The 13,429-nt window shown below is 40.7% G+C and overlaps 2 protein-coding genes across 2 annotated transcripts; one reads left to right on the plus strand and one right to left on the minus strand.

Moving 5' to 3' along the window:
• Window positions 1-564: 564 nt before the first annotated feature.
• LOC116260326 (uncharacterized) lies at window positions 565-7,728 on the plus strand. The gene is made up of 8 exons (XM_031638570.2): window positions 565-825; window positions 1,620-1,987; window positions 4,135-4,223; window positions 4,309-4,353; window positions 4,463-4,495; window positions 4,580-4,709; window positions 6,982-7,042; window positions 7,104-7,728. Exons 3-8 carry the CDS (start codon window positions 4,184-4,186, stop codon window positions 7,467-7,469), a joined length of 675 nt encoding a protein of 224 aa, XP_031494430.1. The 5' UTR covers window positions 565-825; window positions 1,620-1,987; window positions 4,135-4,183; the 3' UTR covers window positions 7,470-7,728.
• Window positions 7,729-8,299: 571 nt separating this feature from the next.
• Window positions 8,300-10,584, minus strand: LOC116260325 (probable esterase D14L). The gene is made up of 2 exons (XM_031638569.2): window positions 10,056-10,584; window positions 8,300-9,007 (listed from the first exon to the last, which is right to left on the minus strand). The coding sequence occupies exons 1-2, from the start codon at window positions 10,421-10,423 to the stop codon at window positions 8,563-8,565; spliced, it is 813 nt and encodes a 270-aa protein (XP_031494429.1). The 5' UTR covers window positions 10,424-10,584; the 3' UTR covers window positions 8,300-8,562.
• Window positions 10,585-13,429: the final 2,845 nt, after the last annotated feature.

Genomic DNA, 13,429 nt, shown 5'->3' on the forward strand with positions numbered 1-13,429 from the left:
GCAAATCCTCAATCTTGTGTTAAAGAACATCAGTTGGTCCAGTTCAGCTCTTCATGAACTCTACGGGGAGATATATCTAAAGGAAAAACCAGAGCCAGCCCTGCAGTTAAATAGAGCAAAATTTCACTGTGCTCTAGATATCTCACCATTGCATTAAGAGAATAATAGCTGGCGGTGGCAACCATAAATACAATGCTCTCTCTCTCTCTTTCTCTCTCCTGTCACACACACACATAACTATATGCATGCATGCTATGTGGGTATATAGAATGAGGAATGCATACATGCTATGCAAGGAAAGTAAAAAGGTTCTGTTATGTGTGCAGATTGGCTGGATATATGGATCAGTAAGAGAGGATATATTGATTGGATTCAAGAAGAATTGTAGGGGATGGAAGTCAGTTTACCTCAAGGGCTGCATTTAAGGGTTCTGCACCCATGAACCTGTCAGATAGGCTGCACCAAGTCCTTAGGTGGGTGCTGGGCTCGGTGGAGATCTTCCTCAGCAGGCATTGCCCACTGCTCCAGTGGAGATCTTCCTCGTTGCTGCAAGTCCACCGTTGGGTGAATAGCGTGAGGTCTGGTTCTCTTTTTTCTCCCCTTCTCTTGTTTTCTCTCTCCTCCATCTCTTGTTTTCTCTCTCGCTCCCTCCTTCTTGTCTCTGATTTGCAGTAACTAGGGTTTTTGCCCTCGCCCCATAGCCCCCCCTGTCTTTCTTGCCCCTGGCGCTTCTTCACCCTCCCTCAACCTCTCGCCTCCTTCAAGCGTGCAGTTGTTTGAAGCTGCCCCTCGCCCTGCCAATCAAGCAATCTGCCCGTTCCACAGGTTAGTTCCCGTCTAACGGGTGCTTCTCCATTGTAGGATTTGGCCTTGACATCTACATTTGAACATCTTTTTTAGGGGCTTTTGAATGAAAACCCTGTTGTATTACTGTCTGCGATGTGTTTGTATCTCTCGCCTCTGGCATTAGTTTACACTTGTTGTTTTACTCTTTGAGTTGTTCTTGAGCAAAGCCGTTTGTTCTTCAGTTTTTGAGTTGCTTTATTCTTTGAATGTAAGACGTTAGCAACTGGTTAGGCCACTCTGTGTCATCCAGGGTACATACAGGGCCTATTGTGTCTTGGATGCTTACTCTGCTCCACCGAAGTTCCAGCATTCCGGTGGAAGTTCCAGCATTCCGGTGGCTATGATGGAGAGGAAAAGCCCAATGAACCACAAGCTAGCAAAGCTAGTAAGCTGTTGTATGAAATGATTTGGAATATGTTAGTCACAGTAATAGGATTGTGTGGTTTTTGAGATACGAGCTCTAGAAAAAATGAGCATACCTTCATGGATCAATCCACTAAACATGATCGAGCATAACATACAAACACAAATTATATATAATAACTTATCATTAGTGCAATCTTTTTATCAATCTTCCTTCTCAAAGAAGCAAAAAGTAGTCAGTCGTGATCTTTTCATGCTTGTGGGACAAATCTCTGCAGTTAGAGGAAAAATTAGCGTTGGGATCATGAATTTTCCGGTGTTGTTCTGTCCTGTTGTTTTGAGGATTAGTTCGAAACAAAATAGAACAAAAAAACTATATATACTTATGTCCTGTCGTCCGTTCTGTTCAGCGACAGGACACACGTATCCTGTTCCGCGTGTCCGGTGCCCGACGACCTCTTAACAACACGACACGAGTCTCTATTTGCACCAGGAGAACGAAAAGGATGAGCTTCTTTCCTCGAATTGGACGAAAAACTCGGGCTCAAATGAATCCCTTTTCTCATTTTTGCGTGGCGTGATATTACTCCTTGGACGGGAACGCCGCACATGAAAGCCACATCCTCTCGCCTTCACTCTCCCCTTCTGCAGCCTGAATCCCTTCGGAAAAATCATCCACTGCAGGTGAATTCGTGATTGCGAGGTTGGAGGTTCGAATAAATCGGTTGCGCTTCAATGCAGAGAACGTGCCAAAGATCTGGTTGTTATTGCTTTGGTGGTAAAAATCTGATACTCGCCTTTCACATCTCTCTAGTAGTAACAATGAATTTTCTAGTTGGTACCTTTCTCTGATCTTGTTGTTCCAGAAAAATGGTTGTCTTTGTGAATCATATGAAAGAGGGTTGCTTGAGAAGCAAACTTCTTTGGCGTGAAAATTCTCTAGTCGCTGTTTGAGCTTGATCTCTCTGATTCTTTCTTCCTCATTGTCATATCAGCTGCCCTTCGTTCTCTACTGCAACATTATTTCGCAGGTTTCTTTTTCCCTTCATCTCGTTGGTGGTTCTCCCTTTTTGTTTCTAATGGGATTCATTTTCTCTTCCTCGTCGCCAACTGTAGCGTCGTCAGACTGGCAAATGGGTATCAATGAGGTGCTTTATGCATGCCAACTGTTTGCTTTATCGCTTGAGCTCCTTAACTAACTTCTATGCCAAGCCAAGCATAGCGGTTGCATGGAACATTTGGGCCAGCTGTTCCAACAGCTGAAAAAGTTTCTAAAACAGGGTTCACTTAACTTCTTCAGCCCGATATTGCAACTAAAACTTCGGTCTGGATAGGTTGATAACTAAAGTTAAACAGAAATGAACAAAGCAATAAAGAGTATGCAAGAGCAGCAAAACATTTCTCCAGAGGATCTATAAAAGAATGAAACGGCAAGTTATTCCATCTATCCTAAGGACTTCATTGTTCAATGACCTGTGGCGATGCTTGGATGTTGCAGCTATATTTCAGTGGAAAACATTTTCTCAAAATTGGTTATGGGACCTCTTTTGTCTGTTGCTTTGCACCTTGGATTGTTGCCACAGTTACTCTGTCACGGTGGAATCTGTGACTATGCAGTTTATAGAGAGTGTTACTCTGTCACCACGATCTGTGAGTACACTTTATAGGGAGTGCCTTTTGGCTGTTTCAAAGTCATTAGAGTCTCGCCTTAGTTTCAAACTCATGGAAATAAGGGAAAATTTGTCACAGTTTGCTAAGGTTCGTTTTTGAACTAAAACTAGAATAGACTACCAAAATTGTTCCTGAAAGAAACAAGTATGTTCATGGGATGGCACTTCTTCACTCTATTAGAGTCTCCTGCCCTGGAATGTGAAATATAAGAAAGCCAGGAGTTCTTCAATGACAACATGTTATTTCATCAGTGTTGCTTCTCTTGGCTTGATATAATGACTCGACCAGGAGTTAAAAATCAATCTAGAATTGCAAAGTAGAAGGGAAAAAGTTTAGGGATTGTAACTATCGGGGCACGAAAGCTTGAGAGTTGGGTCATTGGAAGAACACAGGACTTGATTAAGACATTTCTTTTCTTAGGTTGCCTTTTTCTCTTGTTCTTTTGTTCTTATGTCCAGCTTCATCCTTAACGATGAATTTTTGCTATTTTAAGTGTAAGGCATGTAGGGTTTTTATCAACCTTCAAGTCTTTGAAATGGTCAAATGTTTGAGGTGTACATTCTGATAAAAAGCCTGAGTAAGCTATGGATGCTCAGCTGCAGCGCCACTCTCTGCCTTGGTAATTTTGCAATGGAAGTCGAAATAAATCTAGTAAATTTTCTTCAGAGATTATCGGTGGGAGAATTTCAAACAGTTCTCACAAAAACGAAGTGCCAAAAACTTAACGTATGCAAAAGTAAATTTTGAAATCATGTTATCAGAATCAGCCAATTTCAGTCAAATCAGTGGTGAAGTGGTTCAATTTGGTGGCTGATTCAAGAGTATCATATGTCAGCTTTTAACTAATTTTTAAATCATTTAAGATTTTTATTTTCTAATTAAGTTTTATATAAATTTCCATTTACTTTTTATATTTTCAATGTTTTTGGCCGATTCACAATTGATTCAGCTGAATTTGCTGATTCATCGGATGGGCAGCTTCGCTGATTTGTTTCAAAAACCTATTTTCATTGGACTGCTAGAAATCATTACTAGTCAGCTAAAAGTTTCATCTTCCATGTGATGGAATTGCCAGTAGTCACACACCAACGCTGATCTGCTCTTGCTCAATTATTTTTAAAATTGTTTGTGAAGAACTTGAAAATTTGCTCATATGGGGCAGGCCTTATCAGAATTTGGCCCTCAGCTCAATTTTTTTTTTTAGATGTTATTCAACTCGCACTATAATTGCTGATCAAACAACTTTTTCAGCAGAGTGAGCAAAGGCACGTGATTGTGTTAGCTTCCACTGCCAGCTGCAATCATGACGCTTACCAATTTCACTGGTAATGGTGTCGGCTTTGGTAAGTGGAAACAAGATATTTGTTGATGATTGTAAGTTTAATCTTTGCATCAGAGCAATAATCTGGTAAACCTTTTTATTTACAGGCTTCGGAATTGGTTGTGGTTTTGGAATAGGCTGGGGTTTTGGAGGTAAGTTGTGGTTTATGAAGTTTATTATCATTTGTAACTTTAGTGGTTTGGCTTTGTCATTCCTTTCTTCTTTGCCTTTACCTCTTTTCTATTGTTTATTCTAATGCAGGCGTTCCTTTGCATACCTTAGGTCTCGGCATAGGTAAGTCAAAATTTGATAGTTTTCACAGAATATTAATCTTTTTTTATTGACTTAGAAAGTGAGATTCATATCTCCGACTTGAAGGAGGAGGATGTGGAGTAGGACTTGGCTTGGGCTGGGGCTTTGGGTCTGCCTTTGGAAGCCATTACAGGTCTTCTGAGATAAGGTTCCAAGGAGTAAACTTTGAGAATGCAAAAGACTCAAAAAGCGCAAAGCAGGAAGGCTGATGAAGTCTCTGAATCGAGGTCAATTGGATAACTCTATCAACGAGGCTGAGTATTGTGGCTTGACGATGTTGAGTTCTCTGTCTTCTGACTATTGCATTTGCCTAGGTTTTGATGTTTGAGACACAGTTAGTCTGCCGGGTCTCAGAACACTAAAGTGATTTTCTGATTGACAGCTTTGGTTGAATCTGTGTGGTCCTTATGAGGTCATTTGATGATTGGAAAAATCTCAGAATATTGGATTGTTTGCTCGTGTTCTGTAATACCATCATAGAATATGAACCTGCCAGCTTGTTTTTGGAGGGCCTGTAATTGAAAGGTAAAAGTTCGCCCCGACCCCTAGTTGAAATGAAATTTGAAGATTCCAGTGTGCTGCTCCTTTGATGTCATTTGATTGAACAAACGCGTGGAGTGAGATTTGTATTTATTAGTATGAATAGATACGTGTTGTGTAATTCTGAAAATATCCTTTAATGAATGGGGATTTGTGGAGTTCAGCAACTCAGAAGAGAACCAATCAAACTTTTTTTGATGTTTGATGGGATCCATGCGGATTGAGTTGGCTGCTGCTTAAAGCTCAAATAGACACCTAAGAACAATAGCTAGCAGATTGAATTGGTTTTGGCTTAAAGCTCAAACTAGTGTGTAGGATGCCTAGGAAAAAATGGTACTGTATTATGTATGGCAAGATTAAGTACTGTTGTTTGGTCACTGTAACTCCTGATTGTCGTTAAGTTGATAACACAAGTTCTGAATTCTACTGCAAGGCTCTTACCGCAAAACTGAAGCTGGGGTTACTACCATCTATCGCTTTTCAGGACAAAGTTGGTGCATACAGTAGTTTTTACATAGATTAGGGGTTGGATCAGGAATAAATTCGTCTTCTAATGATCATGAGCATCTCCTTCAGTAATTGCATTCTCATTCTGATCCGCTGATGATTTATGGTAAAGCGACGTTGTGCTGCCATTTAACAATAAACAGTGCCATTTTCTTCCGTGCCTGCTATATGTGTTGGCAATCAGATGTCTGACGCTATTGTTCGCAGTTCAAAAAATGCTTTCATGCGACGTATATGGTTTCACAGTTTCTTCGTGTACATGTTTCTATGCTGCAACGCAATATTTACAGAGAAATTGAAGAGATTTGGTTTGTATTCCTCTTTGAACGTGTGACAGAATTATGCTCAATTTTCGAACAAAAGAACCAATTAAGTTGGACTTTTTCATTAAACTGTAAAACAAAAGAAATAAAAACTTTACCATTTCTTCGTAAAATTTTCATTCTTCATTAATTAAGAGGTAACGTTTTAGCTTCATATATCCGAAACAAACACTTGTTGATTCGAGATTTAAATAGGAATATTAAATAAGCTAATGTGGGCCAATTCATGCTGGATGATATGCTACTGTCATATCAGTTAGCTAGGAAACTGTCAAAGATGCAGAGACTCAAAATGCCGATTCAAACAGTACTGGAGAAGACCATTTCTCTAGAAGTGTCTGATTGCCTTTTTTGATCCCCTAGATTCGTAGATCTTATGTGGCAAAAAATCCACAACAATGTTTATGTGTCATCGATCTAAGAATCTTAAGTCCAATCTAAGATCTGAACCCGCTATGCTCGTGTTTCAAGGATCAAAAGTCTGATTTGAAGTAAGAAGGGAAAAGTTTTGATCTTAGACCGATGGGTGTTGGATCCAGAAGATTTAAGATCATATTACCCGTTAAATGCGGGGATTGAGCCGGAGAGATTTTTTATAAGGAAGACCCAATTAAAGTTTTTAAATTTTTATTGAAGCTCAAATATTACTTTTTGAAGTGACAGGGCCATGCCGCCCACTGACTTTGATGTAAACCAAACATCCCCTCACTCGACCCCGAGAGAGACCTCACTTGCTCTGTTCCAGCTGAAGTAGGCAGTCCCACCAACCAAATGGGCACGTGAACCAACTACCAGCGCTGGGTCTTCCCTTCCCTAGCTTCTCTTCCCTCCCTGGAAAGTAGCATCTAACTAGAAGGTAGGACTACCAACTATCTTCCGCTTGATTAATTTCGTTAATTGCCTACTGGTTAGGTACGAGTTTGAAGGCTAAACAGATGGTCACTTCATCTGACTCCTCTATATGAAGCAGTTACTCCTCTTGCAATTGCTAATAACCAATACCAAGAAGTGAAACTTGTGAGTGAAACACTTCTTCATCTGTTGTTCGAGAGGAGAGGAAAGGAATCGAAGGGAAATGGGGAAGTATGATGTGTTCAGTCTCTCACAGGTCGCCAAGCACAAATCCAGGAACGATTGTTGGTTCGTCATCAATGGCAGGGTAACTCTCTCGCTCTCTCTAGCTCTGTGACCTTTCATCGTTTACAATTGAGTGGCTGCAGGTGTACGACGTGACTAAGTTTCTGGAGGAGCACCCGGGCGGCGACGACGTCCTGGTGGAGGTAGCAGGGAGAGACGCCACGAAGGATTTCGACGCCATCGGTCACAGCAAGGGAGCCAAGCAGCTCCTCGTCAAGTACCAAGTCGGCGTTCTCGAGGGCTTCAAGCTGCAGCAAGCAGAAGAAGAAGGAGATCGACAGGGCAGCGGCCCTGTGAGAAAGGCGGGGGAGGAGATGAGCGCCAAGGTCGTCAAGGAAGACGCCGTCGCCAAATGGGGAGGCCTGATAGAGTTTGTGGTTCCTCTCTTCGTTGCCCTCTTCTTCTGGGGTTACAAGATCGTTGGGAAGGATGTCCAAGTCGTGAATTAGAACTGAAACCAGATGGGGAGGTTTAGATCAGGTTTGGAAGAAGTTTGGGTGTTTTGATGATCTAAATATAGTTAGGACTGAGGGATAAAAAGTTGGTAGACAAAAGAAGGGTGATGTTTTTTCTTTTTTATTTGTCGTTCTTCTTCTTCGTCTTCGATAAATTATCTCATGCTGTAAGTTTTGCAATGACAACATAATGTTCGGTGCATGGCAACACCAGGACTTTGGTCCTAGAGAGTGGATGCCTATTACGAATTTAGACTTCGCCTAGCTTCGTTACAGGCCGGGCTTGGCCCAATCATGGCGTCCTGTGAAACTTCATGAGGTTTAATTGTTCAAGCGAGCTTTAGGTCGGTATTTTACACTTGAGAAGTGATCTTAACTTGGGCAGGTTCAATTATTGCAAATTGGTCTGCTACTCGGAAAATAGCTTTGCTGAAAAAGGATAAAAAGAAACATCCAAGCAGGAAAATATTGAAGCATGATATATATTTCCCCCTAAGCCAACTCCAAGATCATGTGAAAAAGCAAAAGAGGTGTCAGGGATGTCCAGATTACAGAGACATTTCCAGATGCATGTGATCAAGAAATTTAGTTGCATCTGTCCGGCAACGAGATTCGAATTAACTTGAAACCTCTTCTTAGTTTCAGTATTGTTTGGTAAACGGAGTTTTCCTCTTTCCCTCCGGAAAGAACCATTGCCAAAAAGGAAAAGGTCACAAACAAACACGAAAAACAGAAAACGACACAGCAGATGATTCATACATTATTTACGGAATCATAATCATAACCAGACCTGTTCCCTGTATGATTCATGTGAGGACCAAAGCTAAAGTTATTACGCTATTACATTTCCAATCAATAGTTTTAATAGTTCTTACAAAGCCCAAGAAAATTCGCTTCCTGGAAAAGAGAGACAGAGAGAGGTTCTGATGACACTGGTGGTTGTAATTACGGTGGTCATTACAGCGGAGCCAGTGAACTGGATGCAACTACTGCAGGATTTGCCTTTGGATGGGAGAAGCGATCGAGCCCCAAATCTTTCCTTGGTTGGGGGTCTAGCAGTAACAAGAGTGGCAGCACTAGTGGTTAATTAGGTGGCGATATCATGGTGGATGTGGCGGAGGAGGACGGGGATGACGATCTCGGGGCAGCTAAGCTGGGGAAGATGGCCGTCGGATGGCATGACCTCGACAATGGAGTCGCCGCCGAGGTGGGTGTGAAGGTACTCGGAGACCGCGACGGGGACGGCGAGGTCCTTGGTGCTCTGAATAATGTGGCAGGGCACGGTGACGCGGGAAAGGATCGGGCGGACGTCGCTCTGGAAGATGGTGCGGGCAACGCTGAGGGCAATATCAGGCCGTATGTTGAAGAGAGTTCGGCTGAACTCCTGGACAGCGACGGAGTCCATGTCGCCGCCGACGGCGAGTGGCGCGAACCCAGAGACCCACGCCTTGAAGTTGGCATGCATTGCATTGAACAACTGGTCCAGCTCCTCCTGCTCAAAACCACCATAGTAGTCCACATCATTCAGGTACCTGCAACCATGATCACCAACTGGTTCAGACCGACACTTGTTCAGTAAAATCAACAGTAACAATCCCGCCCACCAACTCTAAGTGCTAAACCTCATGAAAATCCAACACCAAGTTTTCCCTTTATTACGGCAAACTTAAGCTTTTTGATTAAGAAAAATAGCATTCATTGTTATATTTAACTTATCAAAGCATAGGTTCATAAGTACTCGAACCTTTTCCTAATTTTTCACGTGGAAAGAGGTGAGAAATTTGACGCCCAAGCTCCACCGTCCGTTGACCAAAACAAATCGATCTGTCTTGTCCACGCTATAAAATGAATGTTTCTTCTGTAACCTATCATTTGAAAAATCTAAGATGAAAGATCGTTCATCGTGGACCTTGGCCCCATCAATGGCGACCGGACGACGCACCGGTCAGCTATCACCGTCCAGCTACCTAATATAAAGAAACACTCAGTGAAAATTCTCTCTCTTTGTTTTCAACCGAAAGAAAGAGATAACTTTTGATTGACTAACATTACCAAAACTGGTTACTTTTAAGACAAGATTGAAGAGAAAGAGGGTTAAACTTAATGCGTCTCCAAGCAGTTGACTCAAGTCCACAACTCAATAGTTGGAGAGAATCTGGACCTACCATAATCATCATTAGTGGGGGACTCTTCTTAAGCTCTACTTTCTACCTTTTCAAGTTAATAATATATTTTCAGGAGATTATTAAAATGATAAAAGAAAGACTGAAACTTAATTATATGTTAAGAAAATAGTTCAAAATTAAGTGTATCTCGTCCATGCCATGTCTCAGAAAAAAAAAAAAAAAACGAATAATTTCGTGAATAATTGCGCATGACCACTTGTAGCTAAGTACAATATAACATCCGCCAAACTGCATTCCAGTAAACGGAGCTCCCAAATAAGGAAAAAGACAAAAAAGAAACAAAAAGGAGATACGAAGAGAAGGAGAAAAGTTTTCCAAACATCTAAATCAAGTCGAGTGATTAAAACATGGTAAAAGAAAGGGTGTGGGGATGGCGGCGCGCGAGTAAATTTACCTGGGGGAGGCGGAGATGAAGAGGAGCTTGGAGAAGAGATCGGGGCGGAGGATGGAGGCGATGGCGCCGATGACGGCGGAGACGGAGTGGCCGACGAAGATGCAGGAGGGGATCTGGAGCTCCTCAAGGATGGCGAGCAGGTCGTAGGCGTAGCCCTCCAGGGTGGAGTAGCGGTCAAAGTCGAAGTAGTCGGGGTTGGTGGAGCCGGCGCCGATGTTGTCGAAGAGCACCACCCGGTACTCCTCCACCAGGTGCGGCACAAGGTGCTTCCACACCGACTGGTCCGTCCCGAACCCGTGGGCCAGAACGATCGTCCGGTGGCCGGAGCCCAGTATCCTCAGGTTGTGCGCCTCCTCCACGATCCCCATGCGTTCCTCCGATTGCTTTTCCCCGTTTTCCGCCGCCCTGCGGGTCCTTCTTCCTCTCACCACCGGAGCACGGCAAGATCTTTCCCTCCTTAATTTCCTTCCTCCACTCTCCTCTTCTTCTTCTTCTTTCTTCTTTCCTGGTGCGCGATCGTGTGAACATGGGGGCGCGATCGTGGTCTGTCTGCACACGTAGCTTGTGGTCCTTCACCAGCTGTCAAAATTTACGGAAATAGCCTTAAGTTTTTTTTTATTAATGCAGAACGGTCCTTCACCGGTCGCCAGCTGTTGGCGCCGGCAAATGTGTTCAGGCGGCTGCAGAGTAGGAACGTGAAACAACGGCGGTGCGAGCAGAAACGCAGATCGATTTGATTATGAATCCGGCTAATCGGCTTGAAATTTGTTAAGAAATTTAATGAGATCTAATGAAGATTCAACCTCCTGTCAGATCTTGCCCATAGTCTGATCTCAATTTGGCTTTTAAAATAAAGCATGGACGTTAATCTAATCGCATAGAGTCCAATTAAGTTGAATTTTCAAAACAGATGGATCTCAAAACAATCCAAACAATGGGGACTCTAGTCTAATACTTCTAATCATAGTTAATTCTGAGGATGTGTTAGTATATCTTATTTCGAGCAGTTCCCAAAAAATCAGATGTGGTAAGAAAATTAGTATCTGATTAAGAAATCAGATTAAAGACATGACATCAGGTCATATCTAGATATACATAAGTATTGATCAGATTTAGTTTTAAGTAAATACCTTATATTTGACGCTCTTATATTTCAAAAATCAATCTTTAGATATGAATGTAAAAATTAGATTCAAATGAAACTTGGATTGTAAAACAAATTTCGAATTCAGATATGACATTTTCTTTGTTCTTATTTAAATCTGAATTCAAATTAAACATCCTCAAAAATGAATACAATTAAACTTGTTGATATCCCTAAGGAATTTATAATTTATAAATTAAATCTCATTTTCTAATAGTAATCTAAACTTCGTTGGCCGTCGGCCGCCCAACTTTTCAGTCCGTTTCACAAAGCTCTTTTTTTTGTGATTTAGTTAATATAAAAAGTTGGAAACTAAATTAATTTTAGTTAAGTTACAAAAAGGTATATAAATTAACTATGAAGTGCACGTGAAAATACTGAAATATTAAATACTATTTTATTAAAATTAATTTATATTTCAGGTAAACAAAAGTCAATGCAGGCGGCCGTCTCTCGCTTTCCGACTAAGGGCCAGATTTCGACGTGTAGGAGATTGAGACCACTCGTGTCCCGTTCCGTCCCATAAACCAAAGGCCCACCATTCTTCCCTGCCGGAAAAACATTCACGATGCCGACCTGTAACCATCCAATCAGATCCGAATTAGGTGAGAAAAATTAAAGAAAGATCGTTCGGGATCCGATTGACAAGTGAAAATCCATGCATCAAACTCAAGGCCAGTGTGGTTAATTTTCCAAACACCAAACCTCAGGTGATTACACAGTAACATCCATTGATTGAACTCTGCAAAAGAAGTCTGTTATGGGGTTGTTTGTCAAAATCCAATCCAGATTTATGAAACAAATTATGTAGAAAATTTTGTTTACCTGAGAAATATAGATCGACCTTCTCCAAATAAAATTTCTACCTCCACGCCTGGATCAAAAGCCAACCGGTGGGATGGTTCAATTGGAAACGACTATTATGTTGAAAGCTAAGAGGACAGCGAGATGGGATGTAAACTGTCGAAATTGAGGCCACCAAGTTTTTTTTTTTTTTTTTTTATGACAGTTCGTTCGGATCAAACCTAACTAAAAAAAAAACATGAAAGTCAAGTTTTTAATGTGGAAATCAACCTAAGGCTTATGGTGTAGAACCTTCAAGGTCATTTTATGACTCATACCTTTATTGTATTGGTACGTGTGCTCCTAAGGAGGAGAAGACACTAACAAAATTTGAACCAGTAGCTGGCCACTTATCAGTCGCTAGTCTAACCATTATGTCAAAACCCTTAGAATCCTTGGTCTTGATGGTAGGACAAATTGTTTAACATGTAGAGATAGATCTTAGAATATTGGCTATTTTTAAGGTGATTAACAATATCTTATGAAAAAATGTGTTCATTCTCCTGAATATCAAATCTTTTATTTTATTTTTTATTTTTTTGGATTGAGCATTGAAATTTAAACTTTTCATGAAGTGCATACTTTTATGTCTTAAAAAGTCGGTTTTTATTTATCGATGTTTTCGGAGTCATCTATCGTACATCTCATACTAACCCAACGACATAGGTTGTCGGATGAGCACACAAGTTATAATCGGAATCAGGTTCGTAGATTTCCGCTTGATTGGTTTTGATGCAATTGGAAATCATTAAAGATACTATAAGACTGCATGAAGCACATATTACAAACTTTAATGACCAATTAACAGGGATGTCAATATATCTAATTTGGATCGAATATCCAAACTAATCATTCCAAAAAAACCGGATACAAAAAAACTTAACATTTAATTAAGAAATTAAATCAGATTTAGATTTAAGAAATGACATCTAATCAGATTCAAATAAACATAAAATTTGATCCATATCAAATTTAGTTTTAAATAAACATCCTATATTTAATGCTCTTTACATTTAGAAAATCAACCTAATTCAGTACAAAATTCGGGTTCGAATTTGGATTGTCAAGTCAAATTTTAGATTCAGATTCAGATATAACTGTTCTTTGTTTGTATTTGGATCCAAGTATGTGAATATAGAAAAAAAAACAGATGTGATTAAGAGTACATCCTATTTGAATCTGATCCGTTACCATTAGCCAAGGCTCAGATAATTAACTTGGACTTTTTTTGGTTGGTCAGCTCTCTCTCTCTCTCTCTCTCTCTCTCTATATATATATATATATATATATAGCCTACTCACACTAAACACTCTATAGAAATGAAACTCATGTTAATGCAAAAACAAGCTAACTTGCTGGATGTTGCCTTCTCCTGATGATTGATTCG

The sequence above is a fragment of the Nymphaea colorata genome, chromosome 9, assembly GCF_008831285.2.
Source record: "Nymphaea colorata isolate Beijing-Zhang1983 chromosome 9, ASM883128v2, whole genome shotgun sequence".
NCBI classification, from domain to species: domain Eukaryota; kingdom Viridiplantae; phylum Streptophyta; class Magnoliopsida; order Nymphaeales; family Nymphaeaceae; genus Nymphaea; species Nymphaea colorata.

Excerpts from the sequence above, each read along its gene's own strand:
- LOC116260326 (XM_031638570.2), top strand. The coding sequence starts at position 4,184 with ATGACGCTTACCAATTTCACTGGTAATGGTGTCGGCTTTG. Across the intron at positions 4,710-6,981 it reads AAAGACTCAAAAAGCGCAAA|TCTCTCACAGGTCGCCAAGC; the intron begins GCAGGAAGGCTG and ends TGATGTGTTCAG. Across the intron at positions 7,043-7,103 it reads GGTTCGTCATCAATGGCAGG|GTGTACGACGTGACTAAGTT; the intron begins GTAACTCTCTCG and ends GAGTGGCTGCAG.
- LOC116260325 (XM_031638569.2), bottom strand. The coding sequence starts at position 10,423 with ATGGGGATCGTGGAGGAGGCGCACAACCTGAGGATACTGGGCTCCGGC. Across the intron at positions 9,008-10,055 it reads TTCATCTCCGCCTCCCCCAG|GTACCTGAATGATGTGGACT; the intron begins GTAAATTTACTC and ends TCATGGTTGCAG.